Source organism: Callorhinus ursinus, unplaced genomic scaffold (genome assembly GCF_003265705.2).
Source record: "Callorhinus ursinus isolate GAN/ISIS: 27379988/994484 unplaced genomic scaffold, GSC_fseal_2.0 scaffold1, whole genome shotgun sequence".
Lineage (NCBI taxonomy): Eukaryota > Metazoa > Chordata > Mammalia > Carnivora > Otariidae > Callorhinus > Callorhinus ursinus.
In genome coordinates, this window is record NW_027397063.1 from 146,473,064 (window position 1) to 146,496,288 (window position 23,225).

At 36.6% G+C, this 23,225-nt stretch overlaps 1 protein-coding gene across 50 annotated transcripts in view; it reads right to left on the minus strand.

The window, feature by feature from the left end:
* CLASP2 (cytoplasmic linker associated protein 2) overlaps positions 1-23,225 on the minus strand; it is a 177,931-nt gene that overhangs the window by 91,220 nt on the left and 63,486 nt on the right. For 26 of the 50 annotated variants that reach the window (XM_073902391.1, XM_073902399.1, XM_073902394.1 and 23 more), the window contains 4 exons: positions 11,743-11,825; positions 9,512-9,604; positions 6,281-6,426; positions 3,200-3,335 (listed from right to left, as the gene is read on the minus strand). In XM_073902391.1, coding sequence (XP_073758492.1) covers positions 3,200-3,335; positions 6,281-6,426; positions 9,512-9,604; positions 11,743-11,825 — 458 coding nt within the window. The remainder of the gene's footprint in view (positions 1-3,199; positions 3,336-6,280; positions 6,427-9,511; positions 9,605-11,742; positions 11,826-23,225) is intronic. The other 24 variants (XM_073902392.1, XM_073902413.1, XM_073902442.1 and 21 more) reach the window with 1 other exon arrangement.

Consider the following 23,225-nt stretch of genomic DNA (forward strand, 5'->3'; position numbering starts at 1 on the left):
ACTGCAATTTTCAATTGCTGAAAATGAAAATGTTTTTGTTCGATTTAATGGTTAAGGGAAAAACAACATGAATGAGATAAAATGTAAACTTTTAAAAATGTGAGTAAAGTAAAACAGAGGTTTTATTCTTGACACTGATCAAGAATAAGGAACTTCTAAGAACATAAAAAACAGGTAAAAAAAAATGCACAATGAATAGAAAACAGAAATGATAGGAAAAAAAACACTATTTCAAAATGGTAATAGTAAAAAACTTTGACCATACATAAAATAAAGTAAGAATTGTTTAGGGAAATGAAATTGACAAAAATCTAGAATCAGAATTTGCCAGATAAAGTGACTTTTAAAAAAAATGAGACCATAAAGATTTTGAATAATATGAAATATCAAGCTAGATTTAGAGATGAACAAAGTACTCTATAAACAAATTCCATATTCTGCGAGTACTAAAAGACTACCTATATAAATTTAGTATGTACTGGGACACAAATAAAATTCAAGGCATTCACTGAAGAAGAAACTGTATAACCAAATTCTCTGATCAGAATGTAATATACTAAGGACGACAAGAGTAACAAAAGAACCAACTGAAAATGCAAATAATATCATTATGTAATTCAAAGAGGACGCTGAAATGAAAATTACAAGTGATAAATATAAAAAGAATTTGGTAAATCTAAATCACTGGGATGCTCCTAATGCCAAACTCAAAAGAAAACCTACAGCCTTATAATAATAAAAACCGCAACAAATTATCTAAGGACATACAACAAAGATCTAGGAAAAAAAAAAAAAGAAGAGAACACAAGTCAAAGAAAGGAATTAAGAAACTTATAGGAACTAAAAGATTAGAAAAAAAGCTGAAGAACACCTCTGAAAACTATAAAACTAAAATTTGAAGAAAGAACTTTCATAAATGGGGCACCTGGGTGGCTCAGTCAGTTGGGCATCTGCCTTTGGCTCGGGTCATGATCTCTAGGTCCTGGGATCGAGCCCAGCATCAGGCTTCCTGCTTAGCGTGGAGTCTGCTTCTCTCTCTCTCTCTCTTCCCCTCTGCCCCTCCCCACCACTCGTTCTGTCTCTTGCAAACAAATAAAATCTTAAAAAATAAAAAAAGAATAATGCCTCTGACAAGTGTAAAAAAATAATATTGTTAACAAAAAAATGGTAATAGAACCACAGTGGTAGAGACTTTTTTTTTATTTAAGAGAATACAGTATATGACCTCATGCCAAAGATTCTTAAAGTCTATATGAAAAGGATATACTGAGAAAATACAAATAATACAAAAGTGCTCAGAGTCTAAAATACTAGAAAAGTCATTAAAGAACTTCCAAGGTCAGCAAGCCCTAATAAGAGAATGTAATAAAAAATATGTAAAACGGGAAAAGTACACGAAATTCTATAAAGACTCATATATTAAAATGAATGCCAAAATCTTAACTGAAGTATTAGCCAAATGAATCTAGCAGTATAATGATTTACAATGGTCAGCCAAAATTCAGTTCATGAATGTACAATGGATAAATAATCATTTCTAAAGATATTAAATATAGTTGATAAGATTTCACATCTATTCCTGATCAAAATTTAGCAAAAATATCAACAGAAGGAAACTCCCATAATCTAATATAGAGTATCCATAGAAACCTGAACCAAACATTGTAATTAAGGTACTCCCATAGACTCAGAGACAAAACAAAGATCTCAATAATTCCTACTACTTTTCAACACAGTTACCATGGTGCTGGATTGAGAGAACCTTAAAAAAATATTAAAACAGAAAAGGATTCATAGCTTTCTAAATAGGCAATTGATTTCACTGCTGAAACAACCTTCTGGTGCAGCAGTATTGAAACAAAACTTCATCTCTTTACTAGGAAAGAACAAACTGATCAAAGAAACTGAATAGGAGTTTTGAAACAGACTCATATACCTAATGGAAATTTATTATGTGAACATGCTGGCATTGCCAAGAAAAGACTGAATTATACATGCCACTGAGTCAACTGGTTTTGTATTTGGGGGGAAAATCGTATTAGATACCTATACTCCACAAGGAAACAAAATCCACTTAGATCTAAATGTAAGAAGCAATATTAAAGAAGCTTCAAACAACTGAATATCTTATAATTGTGAAATGGGGAAGGTCATTTTAACTATAACAAAACCCACAAGAAGAGCATTGTCTCAATACATAAAAATTTGAAAGTTCATATAAACAAATAATAGCTTAAACAATATATGAAGAACTGACAGACTGGTACCTACATCTATAACACAGAATCAATATACTTATAGGATACATAAGACCCTCGAAATCAGTGAGGAAAAAATGTACAAAGTATAAACTGGCAATCCACAGAAGAATTCTGAAAGGAAAAAAATACCTAACATCTCTAAGTAATCTAAGAAATGTGAAGTAGAATATGAAAAAATATTTCATTTATCAAATTATAAGGCCTTTAAGAGACTGATAATACACAATGTAGGAAAAGGATGGAAAAAAGGACTCCATAAACTTCAGGGGGAAGAATGGTGAGGATGATTTAATGTTACTGTCCTTTAACAGAGAACCAATCTAGACATTAAGAAGAATTATATGGATGGACAAGGGAAGCTGCCCAAGTAAATGAAGTTTAAAAAACAAGTTAAAAAATATTATTTATATATATGTAAAATACAAATATTATGTTTATATTTTGTAATAAATAATAGTTTGTGTAGGCACAGAAGTTTGGAAAAGTATATATTGAATGGCTTGAGTGATTAGTTGTAGAAGAACAGAATTCAAGAGGGTAGATTCATTTTTTTAACTCTGTTTTTTGGGAACACATTCAAGATATGGAAGATGAGAAATACTAAGAATCTCCCTGTCATACCACTGCCTATAACATTTTTGTTTTACATCTGCCCGTTACTACCTATAACATAATTTTACACACACACACACACACACACACACGTACATGTACCTGTGTATATTATATTCTGTATGCAAGCATGTTTACTTAGTAATCTTCTGTATTATTTTTCTATAATAACTGTAATAATCAAGTATGGCTTTTATTTCAGAAAAAGTCATTCAAGAGTGATTTTTCCTTTGGGGTTAAAAAAAAAGTACCAGTGACTTATTTAAGTATACTGAAAACAGAGAGGTGGGGAGAATGAAGGAGAAACACAGAAGAGAAGAACCTACCCGAATGATAAATCTGATAGCCGCACATCCAGAAGTTGCCATGACTTTTGCACTGTTGGGGACAAGATTAAAAAGCGTAGGTACAATGGCTTCAGCGCCATGATCAAATTTGTTTCCCAAAACTGTTGAAAGATGTCTGTAAAGGAAAACAAAAAAAAATTTTTTTAACATTAAGTATAGGTAGGACTATATAATTTAAAAATATGCTCTTACTGAATTAACTTAAAATTTTTATTTTAACCACTTCAAATGGCAGAAAAACAAAAGAGAAAGGGAAATGCAAATATTACTTCATTTCCTTGTTTTTCTTTCCCTTTGTCTAGTCCAAAGTTGAAATTTGGCATTTTACCATATCTCTCTTTTTAAAAATATTTTATTTATTTATTTAGAGAGAGAGTGTGGGGGGCGTGGGGGGCGGAGAGAATCTCAAGTAGATTCCATGCTGAATGCAGAGCCTGCAGGGCTCAATCCCATGACCCCAAGATCACAACCTGAGACGAAATCAAGAATTGGATGCTTAACTGAGCCCCCCAGGCACCCCCACATTTTAAAAAAGATTTTATTTTTTACTTTGGGGGGTCAGATGAGGAGGGAGAGGGACAAGCAGACTCCCCACTGAGCACAGAGGCCTACAGGGAGCTCAATCCCAGACCTTGAGATCATGATCTACCGAAATCAAGAGCTGAACGCTCAACCGACTGAGCCGCCCAGGAGCTGCTCCAGGTGCCCCTTTACAATCTTTTACAATGGTGAAGAGAAGCCATCTGATGTCAGAATTTAACCATTATCTTGACAGGTAAAACATTCAGCCCTGACTGCTCTGACCTTTAGTCTTTATCCATCATATATTTCTATTCTGATGCCCCAACATCAATCTTAAATTCAACATATTTTACAAACAAGTTCAAAATCTTACCCATATTAGTACTCGTCAAGACAATCTCTATTTCTATTGGTACCACTACTGTTTTAGTCCGAAATACTCCCTTACATCTTTGGTATAGGGTTTCAGAATTCTGGACTGAAAATACAGCTCTACCATACACTAGTTCGTTGGGTGACCCTAAGCTCATCTGTCTTCTCTTTCGAATTTGGAATTAAACAACTAAATTCAGCCTTTAATTGCATGATTTAGTTAGAACACTTAAGAAGGATGCTGTCTTCACTCACAGTCCTGACAATGCTTGCAGTTTTGGTTACTTTTTATATATTCATGTCTTATTTAAAATACACTGTTGGGATACAATTAGCTCCAAAAATTCAGGTTCTTGATTCACAGAGGTACTCAGACCTATTTACTAGTGTTCCGTTATACTATCAAGTTTTCTAATGTCTAAACTCGCAGGCAAAAAGGAACCTCAGGGGTGCCTGGGTGGTTCAGTTGGTTGAGCGTCTGCCTTCAGCTCAGGTCATGACCCCGGAATCCCGGGATCAGCCCACGCTGGGCTCCCTGCTCAGTGTGGGGCCTGCTTCTCTCTCTCCCTCTGCTGCTCCCCCTGCTTGTGTGTTCTCTCCTTCTGTCAAATAAATAAATAAAATCTTAAAAAAAAAAAAAAAGGAACCTCAAATCAGAAGCAAGGAGGTACCACCTATGTCTGGATAGAGTGGTCTTCCTTTAAAGAGTGAGTTTTGTTTTGGTAGGCAGGTGATGTACTTGGGAATCAGCATGATCTTTATCAGTTTATCGGAAGGAGCCTTACTTTAAAACTAATTTAGTATTATTCCTATACAATGGCCTTTCTGAGATCTCTGCCAAATGCCCCGGGTATTCAACTAGGTTTCTCCATTCTGACTCATCAGAACTTGAACTTCTCCCAGCCCGTATGAGCTCTGGGAACTGTTGTTTACCTTATAGCCTCCAGCACTAGTTCTTTCCCATCCTCAGGGAGTTGCACCTTTCACATGCACAGATCCGTATTCAGCTAGACTCATGGGATCCCTTATCCAGTTCTCTATAGCTCTTTCTCTGTTTCTCTCTTTACTCTCCAGGATTCTGCACTGTAAATTTTAACCACTCCAATTTTCAGAAACTCCAGTCTCTGTTTCTTCAACTCATGAAACTGTCTTGCTCTCCTTGGATGCTTCCTCTCTTCTCCATGGTCCAAAAAGCACCTCCAGGTCAAAACTGTGATTATACTGCTCAACTGAATTGTTTCTTTCAAGAATCACAATCTTGCTCCGTCCACTGTCCATTATCTATAAATAGCTGTTTCACATGTTTTATCCAATTTTGCAAGAGAGCTAGCTCTGTACCAGTTATTGCAGGATTGCTAGAAGCAGAACTCTCACCATGGAATATTTCTCAAGGTTACATTTTGTAGATTTCTGTTTTTTTATTTTTGCTTTTAAAAGATATCCAATTATATTTGTATATTGACATATCTAGCATCTTGCTAAAATCCCTTAATTAAAATAATTTGTTTATATATTCTTGTGGTTTTCCATGGATAATTATACCACCTGTTAATAATGGCAGCTTTGTTCCTTTTCTAGGAAACCCTCATAGTTTTTATTTCCTGGAATTTTTTTTTCCCTATTCTGACCAGGACATCTAATGCAATTTTGATTAGAAATATTAATAGTGGGCATCTTTGTGTTCCCTATCTTCAAAGAAATGCTTATATAACAACAGTACACAGATCAGAAGTAGAGGTAAAAGAAATTTAAGTGTTGTACCATACTAGAATTTTGGAAGAATATAAACATGCGGAATAAATTTGAATCTTGATAGGTTAATGACACGTTATAATTCCAGAATAACTGTTAAAATATCAGAAATAGAGAGCTTAATATCCAAATTAGTAAAGAGAAAACTGAATAGTTCTCAGACCCATTAATTTTCTTCTTAAAGACTTAGTGACCAAAAAGGCAGCCATGGGCTTTATACATATAACCACATTTTAACGTTTATATAGTGTTGTTAAGATTAAAAAAAAAAAAATCACACAAATGGAATCTTGATATTAAAAATTATTTTTGGATTATATACATGCTGTTTTGGGGTTGTCCTGCTTTACTTAATGAGCACTGAATCACTGAGAACTGAATAAAAAAAACTTATCACAGAAAGAACATACTTACGCTACAGTAATGCAAGCTTCTCTAACCACTTGGGATCTAAGATCCTTTGCTGAAAGTTTAAGTGCTCCATCTAACAAGCGTAAATGTTGGAAAAAGCAGTCATATTGTGCAGCTCCAGCAACAAGCAATGATCGAATTTTCTTAAGCTGAAGTAAAGAGAATTTTCATTATTGGCATAAAGAATGTCAATACCAAAAAAAAAGTTATCAAAACTTCATTATTTGAACAAAAATTTAAAAAATTTTATAACTATATTCAGACATTTTAACAGCATTAATATAAATAAAACATGCAAACTAAAGAAAGCTTTCTGGAAAAGAATGTTACAGATTTAGTTATATACAAAATGGCTATATGTAACGTATGAATAGCTAAGTACATTTTAAAGTCTTAAGGGTAAGTTTTAAAGTTTTTATTGTGGTGAAATAGACATTAACATAAAGTTTATCATTTTAAATATTGTAAAGCATACAATTCAGTGGCATAAGTACATTCAAAATGGGCAAAATTACCAGTATCTACCAAGAAGACTATTTTTTAAAGGGCCAAATTTGGAAACTATATTCACCCATAAGCCAAAGTACAGAATCAACTGGACCAACTAGTCAGCCAGGTCCATATTTTAATTTTTCACACTTTGTGAAATAAATAGCTCTTTCTCCCCATTTCTATCCTTAAGCATTACTTTTAAATATAGGATTGACAAATGTTTTCCATATTAACACCAGACATACCTAATAAAATTACATCAAAAGATACCCACATTTGCATATCTGTGCTCACACATACTGAGAAGTTAAAAGTTTACCTATCCTATCCATTATTATATATAATTTCATGTTAAACTCTGACGTTCTCTAAATTTTTAAAGAGATCTTTAAAACTAATCAGATGGATTGACAGTGAAAACCATAAAAAAGATATTACAATAGTAGGAAAAATTTTGTAACAATTTATATAATCTTAATGCATATGAGGGAAACTATCATAGGTAGAAGAGAAATCAGAAGGCACCTAAACAAGATTAACCAAACAAATCACAACATGATTGGAAAAAATTACTTGCAACATATTAAATACAATACACAAAGAATGATAATAAAATGAGATAAAGACAAGTAATCCAATATTAAATTGAGCAAAATAAATATATGAAAATGTGCTCAACCTTACTAGTGACAAGCGAATGCTAATTACAACAAAGATGTATCATTTTTCTCCATCAGACTAGCAAAAATTAAAAAGACTTAACAGCTTCCAGTATGAGAAAGAAGAGATGCTCTTATTTAAGTAAGATTATGAGTCACTAACACCTTTGTTCAAAATATTTTGGCAACACTAAAATAAAACTGTATCTACTCTTTACCCAACAATCCCACTTTGAAAAATTTAACCTACAAAAATAAAAACACCATTGTTATAAATGTGTGCAAGGATATTTATTGCGATATTGTTGAAATAGCAAAAAATAAAAAACTGTAAGTCCATCAAATGGGAAATGGTTTAATAAATTACATGGTATCTTTTAACTAAGAAATATATGCACATGTTGATCTGCATTCAATAAATATCTGAGCAACAATATATGCCTGGCATCTATAGCAATTGTACTGAATGGGCATAATTTATGAAAGAAAGTGAATGGAAACAAGCTATTAAGTAACATATCTAGTATGATCTCATTTATTTTTATAGAAGTGGGAGAAAAAAACTGTGTTTATCTTATCATACATATACATAGAAGAGGATATACTCCAAAATGAAAACAACTATTTCCTTAATAGGGAGTAAACTATTAACTTTTCCCTTATTCTTCTGTACTGTTCCACTTACTACAATGAGCCCATGTCACTTTTCTAATTAAAAAAATTAAAAGACCACCTGTGTTTCCAAAAGGGTTGTTTTGAAGTAAAACAAAAAAATCTCTACACCCAACACGGGGCTTGAACTCACAACCCCTTGAACCCCTGACCCCAAGATCAAGAGTTGCATGTTCTACTGAATGAGCCAGCCAGGCACCCCAACAAAAAACTCTTAAGTACAAAGTTTGTGCTTTATATTGACAACATTTAATTTGTCATGTTTCTCCACAGATTACCTACGACAGAGGTCTTTCTATCTCAGACTAATCTCAGAACTGAAGACAGAATAATGAATCATATTTAGCAAATATGGAGCAACATTTTCTGTTAAAATATTTTAATACCTTAAAATATGTAAACTTCCTATTAAAGAGAAGCTGAAAAATCTTTTGTTTGTAGCATCATAAAGGGCAATTTTCAAAGGGCCACATAGGATTTATTAATCAAAATGGAGACTGAGAACTCTCAGAGCAGAAGTCTTCAAATGGAACCCTTTGGGGTGCCTGGGTGGCTCAGTAGGTTAAGCATCTGCTTTGGCTCAAGTCATGATCCCAGCGTCCTGGGATCGAGGCCTGCATCGGGCTCCCTGCTTGGCAGGGGAGTCTGCTTCTCCCTCTCCCTCTGCCTTTGCTCGTGTGCTCTCTCTCTCACTCTCTGTCAAAGAAATAAATAAAATCTTTAAAAAAAAATGGAACCCTTTCTCTGGCTTCTAGAGGACACATCTGGAACCTCAGATGTAAATCTGGCAAGTTTACAAATTTTAAAATATACAGTCCTTTGTCAACATAGATATTATTTTAAAATTATCAAATATTTTATCAACAAATTTAGAATACAATATTCTTAACTCAAGGATAGGAGACCTTTCTTTTTAAATCACAGGTGAAAAATATTCATCATATTCAGAGACATATGTGAGAAAATAAAGAAAAAAAGCCAAACAGATATATTGTCATCAATTAATGTCAATACTATGGAATTACTGAGCACGTGGGCAAAGTGAACTGTTTTACAGGAAAACCTTATAAGAACTGAGAACACTGCCTACTGATGAACAACTATGTAAACCCACACAAAGCCATCACCCAGACATCAGTGAAGCTCACACTTTCTTAGTCAGTCAATAAGTAGCACATGTGGAGAGACTAACAAATGAGTGAGATAGGCTCCACAGATCAGCAGAAACAGTAAAAACTGACCCAACTCGGAAAATTCCTATTACCTCAAAGTGTTTTCCAGAAAGAAATGTTAGCTTTCATATGCTCTATTTCATAAGCAAATACCATGTAGTAATATTACTGAATTTCCATGTTTTGGAACATTAAAAAAAAAAAGAGAAGGATAACAAAATAAAAAATAAAAAACTTACTGCATTGGCACGCTGATCCCAGTCGTGTTTGTCATCTGACAATATTTCCCTGATTTTATTTAATGTTTCTTCAAGTTCTCGACTAGAATAGATCTTAAAGATACAAAATTATAACATTAATATTTCTTGCCATAAGCAATATCAAAACTATGCCCCAATGTTTATAGTAATCTTTCAAGTAATAACGTTATTTCCTATTCTAGCACCATTATTAATGGAAAATATACATTATAGACAATAAAGTAAAATGCTTTAATTTGTCTTCCTTGCCTGTTACCCTTGTGCTATTTCTCTGCTCATGACTAACTTTAGATATACTCTCAAAATGCTTTGTCATTCAAAAACATGATGCAAATATCCTAAGAACTAATAATAGGCCTAATTTCTCAAAATGACTTCAGGTATGTACCTACTGCATTCATACACACTATTGCAAAAGGACATGGTTTAGGTTAGCTCCCCCACACTGTAGCCAGGAAAGCTACATGCTTTGTTTCCTCAGGAGCCAACTGTTTGCCAAAAACACCATTATCCCTTCACTCACTTAAATATTCACATAACAGGGATGCACGATGCTAGGCATGAAGGATATTATGGTGAGCAAAACCAGGCATGGTCTTTGCCTTATGGAGCTTATAATCCAGGCAGGGAGAGAAAAATATTAATCAAATGATATAAAACTGCAAATAGAAAGTACTGTCAAAGAATTACAGTTCCATGAACGTCTATATGGGAGGTGTGAACTAGTTAAAAGAGTCAAGCTTGAACTGAAAGCGAAGGATGAGTTGAACATCATCAGGCAAAGTAGTGAGATTAGCCTTCCCTAGAGTGAACAGCATGTGCAAAGACTCTGTGACAGAAGGAAACTGAAAGAAGGCCAAAGCACGGGAGTAAAAAGTGCAAAGGGGGACAGGAGGAGAGCCAATGACCCAACCATAATCAATTGGTGCACATTATTTCTCTACATCACAAAGGTTCAGAGGTGGGCATGTGATCTAAATCAGTTCAATCAGAAGGATTCTCACAAATTTTACAGGACCAATCAGAAAAGACACAGAGGGCAGTGAAGGTGTGAGGCTCAAACAGTTGCAGCCATGTTGCTGACCATGAGGGAAGACCATGTGGAGGAATCCAGAGACAGGGAGAGAAAGGGATCCTGGTGATACCATCCAAGTAATATCAAACAGATACCTTCATCAAAAGAGTCTTTCACTTTCAACAGCCATTAATTTCCCCAACAACACTACAAAGGGGAGCAGGGCATGAGACAAGGTGAGGAGGTAGGAGAGGGTCAAGATAACATTCTGTCAGAGAATGACTACTGCAGGATTCTGAGCCAGTTTTTTCCTGCCTCCAAACTGCCCTCACAACAGTCCTTCTGCCCAATTTCAGAAGGTAGGCAGGCCCCTCTGCCATTCTGAATCTTATTATGATGCATTGCTCTGGAATACAGTTTAAGGTTCCCCCTTCCCCAACAAGAAAAAGAGAAAAGTCAAAAATTTACTTTGGTGAGAGGGTAGACAACTTTTCAAACATTCTTTTAGGAGATAATATAAGCAAAAGAAGTGTGAATACTACTAAGTTAGAAATCTGATGCAGTAGAATAAGTCCTAGATTTCTGACTTTTATAACTGAAGTAAGTCATGGTTTGCACATAGAAAACACTAGAAGCGCAGATTTGTAAGGGTAAGATCATGAGCCCCATTTTGGACGGGTTGCGTCTGAGATGCCTCTGGGATATCTATAAGGACATGTCAGGTAAGCAGTCAGTGGAGAAATTATTCTGGCACTCAAGAGAGATGCGTCATCTATGTAAAGGCAGGAGCTGAAGCCATGGGTCTGAAGGAAATGACTCAGTAAGAAAGTGGAGAGGAGAGGGCCCACAACTGATCCCTAAGAAATTCCAATATTCAACAGCCAGATAGAGAAAGGTATGCCTGTAAAAGAGACAGAGATAAAGTGGACAAAAAGGTAGGAGGTAAAAAAAAAAAGTGGATGTAGTTGAACATTGCAATGTCATAATTCATTACAGATTCTATTTTAGCCTCAGAGAAAAATCATTTGAAAACCTAATTGTACCAACAAATAAGAGCTTGGTAATAATAAGCCAAGTATTTTACTTACATAGTCATTTAAGAAAAAAGAGAATTTTTAAAAAGGGACAAAAGTAATTATACGAACAGGTATGCAAGCACTATTCTTGGGGAGTGCCACTTTACTGGTATCTTTACCTGAACAGAAGGGACATCTGTAAAAGCTTTTATAAAATCATCTTCATCAACTGCTCCAGCACCTCCTTCTTTAGAAGCACCTGCTAATCAAAAGGAAATTTATTTTTTTAAAGTTTATTTTTAAGCATGTTAGCACCAAAGAAAATATGAAAAATATAACTCTTTTGATATCAACAAAGGCATAATTTTGAGAGACATTCCATTTTATAAGACAGCATTAAAAAAATCACCATCTTTCAGAAAAGTCAAGGTCCACAGCAATGGTTGATTAACTCTCTATAAAGTACTAAGGTAGACTAGTTGTAAACTTCAAACTGTAAGAACAGAGCCCTCCTATCCTTATTCAATACAGTAGCAAGTACACAAGAAATACAGGTGAAAAGATAATCATTTAAAAAGGTAAATGGCAATTTTAAATGACACTAAATGTCAATAAATGATGGCAAATAACAGAGCAGAGGATCCATGTATGCTGCAGTGTTCAGGAAAGCAAATGTGAAAGAAACGAGGGCCTTAAAATTAAATTTATATATGCAAACAAATCTTCCTTTACTGCACATAAACAATAAAAAAGTAAATTTAAGGGGCTCCTGGGTGGCTCAGTTGTTAGGTGTCTGCCTTTGGCTCAGGTCATGATCCCAGACCTGATCCCAGATTGAGGCCCGCATCAGGCTTCCTGCTCGGTGGGGAGCCTGCTTCTCCCTCTCCCACTCCCCCTGCTGTGTTCCCTCTTTCGCTGTGTCTCTGTCAAATAAATAAAATCTTAAAAAAAAAGTAAATTTAAGAAGTAGTAGCTGTTTAAGAGCCAGTAATTAAGCTACTTTCAGCTCCAAATCCACTCTTTCATATTCAGTGATGCTGGGCCTAGCCAGGATTGGGCAAACCATTTTCCTGCTGATTCTAATGGCTTCCTGCTAAACTCTGTTAATAGGGGTGCTGGAAAGATGGAAGCTGACAGAAGAAGGGACATGCTCCTTCTGGCTCCCTGTTTTTGTCTATAAAACCCTAGCAAATCTGGCAGGAGGCTCCCAGCACCTGATTCCTGTTGCAATTTTTCTAACCCTCACTGATCCAGCTCACAGGGCCTGTCAGAGATGCCAGCCAGCTCGTACTCCCTCACAGAGGTCTGAGCCACAGCTCTGCAGGGCCCCACCTCTAAGTTTTAATAATTTTAACCTCCTCATTTTGTTCCTCCAGCTCTAGGAGTAGGAGCTGTTGACTGTAATTGCTACCTCGATGACATTTTAGTGTTCTCTTTTTGATTTTTAATTCACCATACCCATTTAACAATTCTTCATATTAAATTCTCTCTGTAAAAATAACTATTGGGGAGTCTGGATGGTTCAGTTGGTTGAGTGTCCAACTCTTGATTTCGGCTTAGGTCATGGTCTCAGGGTTGTGGGATAGAGCCCCATGTAGGGCTCCACGTTCAGCGGGGGTCTGCTTGGGATTTTCTCCCTCTCCCTTTGCCCCTCCCCCCACTTGTTTTCTCTCGCTCTCTCAAATACATAAATAAATAAAATCTTAAAAAAAAAACCCACAACAGTTATTTTTAAAGATTTATTTATTTTAGAGAAAGAGAGCACACATGTGTGCACAAGCCGGGGGAGGGTCAGAGAATCTCAAGCAGATTCCACACTAGCCTGGAGCCTGATGCGTGGCTAATCTCACAATCTGAGATCATGACCTGAGCTGAAACCAAGAGTTAGATGCTTAACCAACTAAGCCACCCCGGCGCCCCTGCAGTTTCTGTCTTCTGACTGAACTCTGGCCGATACAGGTGGTACTTAGTTTCTAACTCTGTATATTTATTTCTTCATGGTAATAATTTAACACACTGAAATGGATTTCAACCAGATAAGATGCATATCCAAAGGGATAATTAGCTTAAAAATCTATCCAATTAAAAAGTTAAATAATAATAGCTCCCCAATTAGGTTTATCATCTACCAAAGGAAATATTATTTTCAAAATTGGGTTTAAAAATTTAACATCATCCTAATAAAAAAAAAAAGCTAAAGATTTCCAAAGGTATGTAAGAAGCTCCTCACCCTGAAAAAACAAAACAAAAAAAACCTTTGAAGATAATCTTTTTGCATGTGAGTTTTAACAGCATTAAGAGATGGACCACAGAAAAGTGTAACAAAGTTATAAGACAATATAAAACTACAAATTAAAAGCAATGACAATTTAATAAACTAAGAGAGACAGGAATGCATTCTTGCTGTACGAAATTCATTTACAATAGTAAATAAATTAGCTATTCCCTAAATATTATTAAAAAATCCCATAACAAATAACAATAAAACTCTTGACCCTATCCCCATGATCAGTACTAATAACAGATTAACTGAAAATAATCAGTTTAAACAAAGAAACAAAAAATAAGATACCTAATCACATTAGCTTAACATCTTATACTACATTCATTTATCAATCTCTTAATATGGGTTTCATTTTTTTTGAAGTTTTTGTTTTGTTTTGTAATCTCTACACCCAATGTGGGGCTTGAACCCATGACCCCAAGATCAACAGTAGCTCTCTCTTCTGACTGAGCTGGCTAGGCGCCCCTGGGTTTCATTGTTTTTGACAATGGGTTCCCTGAAAGGAAAGCAGAAGCCTAGATTTCTACAATTTCTTCCCAATCTTTTGCAGTTGTCTTGCCCAGCCCAGGCCACTGAACAGAAATTTTTTTCTTTTTTAAAAAGATATTTATTTATTTGTCAGAGAGAGAGGGAAAGAGACAGAGACAGAGAGCAAGCACAAGCAGGGGGGAGCAGCAGGCAGAAGGGGGAGCGGCAGGCAGAGGGAGAAGCAGGCTCCCCGCGTAGCAAGGAGCCCAACGTGGGACTCGATCTCAATACCCTGGGATCATGACCTGAGCCGAAGGCAGCCGCTTAACCAACTGAGCCACTCAGATGTCCCTGAACAGAAATTTCTTTAGGGACTTGTCCTTATCATGTAGTTCTTAAAAATTCAACAGTTTTCATAAAACAGTTTTCTTTACACATCCATTAAATATAGTCTGTTCACTTATATACCACTTCTTGCAAATTACTTTGTTACAGTAACAAGAAGAACCACTAGGCAAGTTTTGAGAACAAGTGGTTCCTGGAAGAGGCCACTGGTGGAGGAGACCTGTGCAGATGTACCAGAGCACAGCCAACTGACAACATCAATGTGCTCAAGTGTGGAAGACAGAAATTTTACAGAGGAATGAAAAACTGAAGGGGAGATCAGTATGAAGAGTTACTACAGCTTACAGGCAGTTTACAAAAGGTATCAAATGTAGAACAGAATGTTAACTCTAACACATTAACCCACCAGCCACAACACAATGTCAAACACCTTCAAGAGAATGCAGAGCATCTGAACAAATCCCAAATAAAGCCAGAAAAATGTGCCATTGACTAAGAACATGCATAGGAAAGTCTAACTTTAAAAGTCACAATTCACTCTGATCATAACGCCTTAGTTTTATTATCCAGTCAGTTACGTCTTATGAGTAGGGACAAATAACCTAGGGGGGCGGGTAGGTGAAGTAGAAATTAAATGGCTTTTAAAAGTCCTGCAGAAGCTGCAGAGACAAAAGGCTACAAATATCACTAAATGCAGCCTTATTACCAGTTCAGTTGTGACAATTAGGTCTCTAAACCTGGACACGGACATTACCAAATTCCACAAGAACTTGCATGGTTTTAAATAGTTGACCCCAATCTATCTCACTCTTACCTTTGAGAACCATTTTGTATAAGCAAAGCTGTTGCTAATGGGAGCATATTGGGTGTGTGAATAGTGTAAAGACAGGACATGCTGAGGTTGGCTCGTTTATCTCTTATATGTACTGCAAGTAAACCTTTTTACAATCCTAGTTTGCCTGTGTTTCCCCTCCCCTTGGTTTTGATTTTGTGGCCAACAAAAGTAGAAAAAGGATCTCTGCATAGGGAATAATCTGCTGAATAAACTGTTCATTCTCACAAGCATTTATTCCATTTTCTGATACAGGTTTAAATTCAGCTAAAAAATACTATAAAGTACTTTTAGCACCAGGAAGGAGAATGAATACTATAGGCAGAGAGTCAAAACAAGTGATGGGCTCTAATGCCAAATATTACTTCAAGAAAAGGACAGTGAGTGTATACACAAAGCGGAGCTGTATTTAAATAAAGTTAAGTTTGAGAGCAGGAGCACAAGTAGAGGCTGCAGGACTGAAGGGATGAACAATGCTGGCTTCCAGCTTGACTACAGCTCTTTAAATATAACTGGGTTAACAGTCATACCAGAAGATATTAATGGGCAAAAACAAAACAGAACAGCTTTGCTCAGTTGTCTAACTACTCTAAAACAGAGGTCAGTAAATTTTTCCTGTAATGGGCCAGATAATAAGTATTTTAGACTTTGTGAGCCATATAGTTTCTGCTGCAATTGCTCAACTCTGCCACTGTAGCATGAAAGCAGCCACAGACAACATGTAAATGAATAAGGCTGTATTCCAATAAAGCTCTATTTATGGACACTAAAATTTGAATTTCATATAGTTTTCACATGTCACACAATATTATTCTTCTTTTGAATATTTTTATCATTTAAAAATTAAAAAAACATTCCAAGCTCATGCATAAAACAAAAACAGACAGTTGGTTGGATGTGGCCTGTGGCCTAGTTTGCTGATCCCTGCTCTAGAACTCACCCTAAACTAGTATTCACTTGGAGGGGGGCGGGGGGGGGGGGTGTGGGGGGTGGGGTGGTGGTGGAGATTAGAGGCTTCTGGCGTTCACGAGATAGCATGGTTTCTAGTATGCTAGACTGACTAGGGTAGGTACTCTCAGAAATTCCTAAATATTACTTAAAGGTTTAAGTATAAAGTGAAAACTTCATTCTACTTAGTCCTTAACAACTAATAAGATGAAGTGCTGGATACAAAGGTGAAAGAGACAAAGGATAAAGCAGTTTGTTTCAGATATAGGAGAACAGGTCTCAGAGGTGGAAAGGGGCAGGTTCTTCTCATGCTACCATGAAGAGACTAGCCCTCAAGAGAAAAATATGATAAACAACAGGGCGTAAATATGGCTTAAACCCCAATAAAATTCATATACAACCCATAATTTTTAAAGAGAGTTAACCAACGAGAGCATTACCTGAGAGGCTGAAAAAGATACGCACAGTGGCAACACTTTGCTTCTGAAGAGTGCTACCAAGAAATGGACAGTTTAGCGTAAGAGCCTTCCTTCAAGTAGTGCTGAAAAAGATATGCACAGTGGCAACACAAGATTTTTAGGCAAAAGAAGGAAATAGTTCAGGAGGCAGAGCCCAGAGTTCAGTGCAGAACCAAGAACAGAGGAAAACACTGGTTTAGAAAACCACACCCAAAGAGAGAATGAAACCTTCATCAAAGAAACACCATCACTGAAGTAAGGGAAACTGACAACAGGTTCCTGTTGGATTCAAAAATTGCTATGTCAGTGAACTTCCTGTTTCTCCCCCCTTTTTTTTTAAATTTATTTTTTAACAAAGATTTTATTTATTTGTCAGAGAGAGAGAGCACGCACAAGCAGGGGGAGCAACAGGTAGAGGGAGAAGCAGGCTCCCCACTGAGCAAGGAGCCTGATGTGGGACTCCATCCCAGGACCCTGGGATCATGACCTGAGCCAAAGGCATTCGCTTAACCATCTGAGCCACCCAGGCATTCCCCCCTTTTATTTTTAAGATTTTATTTATTTATTTGAGAGAGAGAGTATCCACCGGCGGCGAGGCAGAGGGAGGGAGAAGCAGGCTCCCTATAGGGAGCCTGATGCAGGAATCTGGGATCATGACCTGAGCTGAAGGCCAACGCTTAACCGAGCCACCCAGGCACCCCTATTCCTCCCCTTCTTGAATGGAATGTCTATTATGGATACTGTGTCCTGATACCACCATTGTATACTGAGCATGTGGGGTGCAAGTAAGATATCTTTTTAGTTCACAGGCCTCTGGATGGAGAGCAGCCACACCAGAGAACCCTCGCAAGTGATCTGATGCAGACTAAAGATCATGGACTTTGAACCTGATTGCTATATATGAGTTGAAACTTTTGAGAAATGTCTGTGAGTGTATCTTGTATGTGAAAGGCATGTGAATTGCTGTGGTCAGAGGACAAACTGCAATAGATTGTTTGCAAGGATAGCTGTAACAATTCCTCATATTCTTGAATGCTCCTTTCACAATGTAACTTTACAACTCCTCCCATCCAAGAGTGGGCTCCCCAGCCAACAGGTGGGGAGGAGTAACCTGGAATTCTTGAGTTGAGACAAGACCTAGGAGAGGCTGGAGGGGTCCCTGATTGGTGATTCCCCAGATTTGAGCATGAATAAATCTCTGAAGAAAAGCTTCTACAATCCCCAATTTAAGCCCGAAGAACTCCCTTCAAGCAATTTCACAAAGTTCAAATACACAAGGCAAACCATTATGAACTAAGAGTCACAGGTAACAAATAATAGATATAGCACTATAGATATTGTCTAGTTACAGAGTACAAAGCATATGTGAATATAACATTTAAAGAAATAATGTGGACAGAATCACAAAGATACCAACTAACAAAAGACATTAGGAACAAACAGATGAATATGGGGGAGGAAGTATCTGCCCTACCAGCTATCAAGATTTAAAAAGCTAATTACGACAATTAGGTTTTAGTTCAGGAACAGAACAATCAATCAAATGAACAAAATAGAGACTCAAAAATGTCCCACAAATATATGAGACTTTGATACATGACAAAAAGTGATTCAGATCAATGGTGAAAGTAGAAACTATTAAAATAATAATGTCTTAAAATTCAACAAAATGCTGAGATAATGGTTTATCAAGAAAAAAAGGCATTTCCTTACTAAAGATTAAAAATTATAGTAGACACTTTTATTCCCATGGGAAATGGTAGTTATCTAAATTCAAATATTCAACTACATATTCCAAAAACTAGAGACCAAAAAGAAGAGCAAATAAAATTACCCACAGCACATACCTGTAATACAACTAAGAGAAGACTAATTAACACTTCAAACTTCAATTTACAAGTAAATGGGGAAATATGAACATCCAAGGCCAGCAATGTCAACTATAGAGTCTTCACAGAGAGAAAAATCAGAGGAAACTGTATGGAGGACGAAGACCCTGGTAGTGGTGGTGGAACACAGCCCTCTAACTAGGATTCCCCCCAAGACCCTCAGGTAGGTAACACTTAAAAAGGAGAGGTATCCCCCCTTCGAAGCTTGGTGGGTAAAGGAAAGGAAGAAAGGGAAGACGAGGGCTCTACTGAAATAAGATACTATCACAGAATCAAGAAGAAAGCCGCCCAGGTATCATTTCGTAAAGCAGCTGCCATTTCATCACACCAACAGAAGAGGGCGTTCTTGAACGAAGAAACTAAAAATTCTTCCTGGCCTCAAAGAATCACTTGTTATAAAAACAATTTTTAGGATACTTGAGGAAATTTGAATATAGAATGGAAGGGCTTAAAAGGACATGAGTATATAGTTTAAGAATTTGCAAAAAATAGGGCGCCTGGGTGGCTCAGTTGGTTGAGCGACTGCCTTCGGCTCAGGTCATGATCCTGGAGTCCCGGGATCAAGTCCCACATAGGGCTCCCTGCTCAGCAGGGAGTCTGCTTCTCCCTCTGACCCTCCCCCCTCTCACGTGCTCTCTCTCTCTCTCATTCTCGCTCTCTCAAATAAATAAAATCTTTAAAAAAAAAAAAAGAAAGAATTTGCAAAAAATAGGGGCGCCTGGGTGGCTTAGTCAGTTAAGCATCTGCCTTCAGCTCAGGTCATGATCCCAGGGTTCTGGAATCAAGTCCCACATCAGGCTCCTTGCCCAGCGTGGAGCCTGCTTCTCCCTCTCCCTCTCCCTGCTGCTCCCCCTGCTTGTGCTCTCTCTCTGACAAATAAATAAAAATTTAAAAAGAATTTACAAAAAATAAAAGGGCTAGAAGGAACAAGTTAAATAACATCACAAAGAAATCAGACAAATCCAGAACAAATCCAGACAATCTAAGACAACTGGCCTAGACTCTTCAAAAAATGTATCTATGTTATGGGTATAAAAATTGGTAATATGATTGTTTTATACATAATATTATGGGATCTTCTTGCATACGATAATGATATGGATATAATGCAGCATACCTTTAAGTCTCAGGAGGAGCATATTAAATATTTATGGCTGGAATGTCATAATGTCTACAACTTACTTTCCAAATGCTGAGATTAAAAAAAAGAATATGTATGGGAATATATTTATATAGAGAGTTAAATATGGCAAACTAGTTATTCAATCTAGATGATAAGTGTTCATCGCATTGTCAACTTGGCTATATGCTCAAAATTTTTCTTAATAAAAAGTTTGGGAAACCACTCACTATAAAGCTAGAGTAGGTACAGAGATACAGATCTGGAAAATAAAAAAAGAAACTATAGAAAATAACTGAAATACATACAACAGTATTCATTCAATGAAGTAAAGAATGTTTTCTTTAATTGCATGGACATTAATTTGCCATGCATAAGAACATAAAAGGGATATACTGCCACGTTATACAAAAATAAATTCCAGATATACTGAACAAATTAAATGTAAAATAATGTTTAGAATAAATTGGAAAACATTTGCATAGCTTGGGACTGGAAAATAGTCCTTTTTATTCAGGATAGGAAATTTGGAAGTCAAAAAGAACAGAACAGATATTTTACCTACCACAACAAAAATTTTTAAGTTTTGATGTAAACTGCCACAAAGGAGACACTGAGGAAATATTTATGACTTTTTTTTTTTAAAGATTTATTTATTTATTTATTTGACAGAGAGAGAGAGAGAGAGAGACAGCGAGAGAGAGAACACAAGCAGGGGAAGTGGGAGAGGGAGAAGCAGGCTTCCCGCTGAGCAGGGAGCCCGATGCGGGGCTCGATCCCAGGACCCCAGGATCATGACCTGAGCTGAAGGCAGATGCTTAATGACTGAGCCACCCAGGCGCCCCAATATTTATGACTTTTAACAAAAGAATAAAAGATCTGAATATTTAAAAAACTGTAACAGACTGATGAGAAAGACAAAACAGCCCAATTAAAAGATGGGCAAATAACAACAACATGTAATTTGCGGAAGAAGATATGCTAACTTCATTAATGAATTTAAATATTCTGAACCTCAATAGAATAAAAACTCCAGGAAGGCAGTGTCTTTGTTTTTGCTGATGTTTTCCAGAGGTCACAAAAGCAGAAGCATGGTAAAAGCTTTCAGAAAATATTTGCTAGCTGCTGGTCAGATGGATAGGTGGATGGAAAAGTACAAATTAAAACAAAACCAAAAAACCCCACCATTTTTCACCTATCAAAATGACAACAATTAACGAGGCTGTTACATTCAATGCTGGAAAAGGTAAAATAATGTCTTTATTAAAAACATACCCAATCTTTAATTGAACACTGGGAGGAAATCTATTCCACAGATTAGAAGCACCAGAATGTCCAAATATAATAAGGACATGGAAACTGGCATTCTTAAAATGGCATAAAATTGTAGACAACCCGAATGACCCTGACTTGTAAACAGTTTATTACATCACGGTACATCAATAATGTGGAATACTATATGGCTATTAAAAGGATGTGAGAGCTGTCATTCTTGTTGAAGGATGAATATTCTGTGAAAAAAAGCAAGTTGCAAAGTATTTACTAGTGTGTTTAATATGGGCAAACATAAAATCTAATCTGCATACCTACATAAATGAACATAGAGTAAAATGTAGAAGGATACATATCAAACTTAACACCGGTTACTGCAAAGCAACAGTATTAAAGAGACAAGATACTATTAGACTAAACCTGTTGAATTACTTGAATCTTATTTACCTTAAAACTAAAGTTCAGATAGACAGCACCAGGGGCCTCTGGATGGCCCAGGCAGTTGAGTATACGACTCTTGATTTTGGCTCAGGTCATGATCTCAGGGTCCTGAACTGAGCCCTGTGTTGCCCTCTGCACTCAGTGGGGAGCCCGCTTGAGGATTTCTCTCCTTGTCCCTCTGCCCCCCTCCACCCCCTCTCTCTCAAATAAATAAATCTTAAAAAAAAAACAAAAACAAACAGCGCTTCTTATGATGGATAGTAAAAGATGTGGCATTCATTGTAATTTAACAGAGAAAGGCTACTGGCCAATCCCTAATTTCCAAACGCCAATAACAGTGTCTTGCTATATGGGATAAAAATATGTATCACATGCAGTACTGGATAGGAGATGACCCAAGAAAAAGCCTCTGGCCAAGCACTGGGTCCTTGTTTCATCTCTGCTTATTAACTGTCTTATCTTGGATACATCATTTAACTCTTACAGGCTCAGTCTCTTCACCTGAATTGGGGCCAGATAATCTTTCAGATAAAGGCTAAAACATTCTGGTTTAGTATCTTTCCTTACATCAGGGGAAGAAGAGAAGAAGTCCTCCTCCCACACATAATCTCAGGACATGAGTATATAGTTTAAGGAAAGTTATTTCGTTTTTTATAAAGTTCAAAAGCAAGAAATTGAGGTTTATCAGTTAAAATTTTGGATTCCAAGATTAAACACTAAATTCTGTGAGATTTCTTTTATTAAATATATACTGATTCTCATAATCTTTATTTAAAAAAAAAAGATTTTATTTATTTGAGAGAGAGACAGAGAGCACGCATGCAAGCACAAGCAGGGGGAGGGATGGAGGGCCTGCCGAGCAGGGCTTGATCACGGGACCCTGGGATCATGACCCGAGCCAAAGGCAGATGCTTAACTGACTGAGCCATCCCAGTGCCCCTTTATTTCTTTTAAAGAAAAAAAAATCAACTTTGTGGTTGCCTGAGGGGAAAAAAATGAGAATGATTAGCATGGAAAATAGATATTTGGACATTTTTTTAAAAACATTTTATTTATTTATTTAACAGAGCGAGGGGGGGGGGAACACAAGCAGGGGGAGTGGGAGAGGGAGAAGCAGGCTTCCCGCCGAGCAGGGAGCCCAATGCGGGTCTCAATCCCAGGACCCTGGAACCATGACCTGAGCCGAAGGCTGTCACTTAACCAACTGAGCCACCCAGGCGTCCCATATTTGGACATTCTTAATAAAACCTCAGGTCAGACATAAATGAAGTAAAACAAATATATCAAAATGATGACTAAGTACTCCTGAATTTGAAAAGGTGGTAGTTAATTATAAGAACTAAAACTATTTCAAAGCAGTCTTTGATATTAGATGAAAACAACCGTAGAGAGAAAATGCTGTCTACTTGAATGAATGAGCAAGTGAGAAAGAACAACAGAACTTTGAGAACTAATGATCTAACCAATGACGTGTCTCCATGATTACATAAAAGCCTCAGTAAAAAATGACTAACCTCAAAATCTGGTACAAATTACAAACAATAACAATTATATTATCATCTAATTCAATCTCTGTATTTTAAAAAGAATAGCAGCCAAAATTAT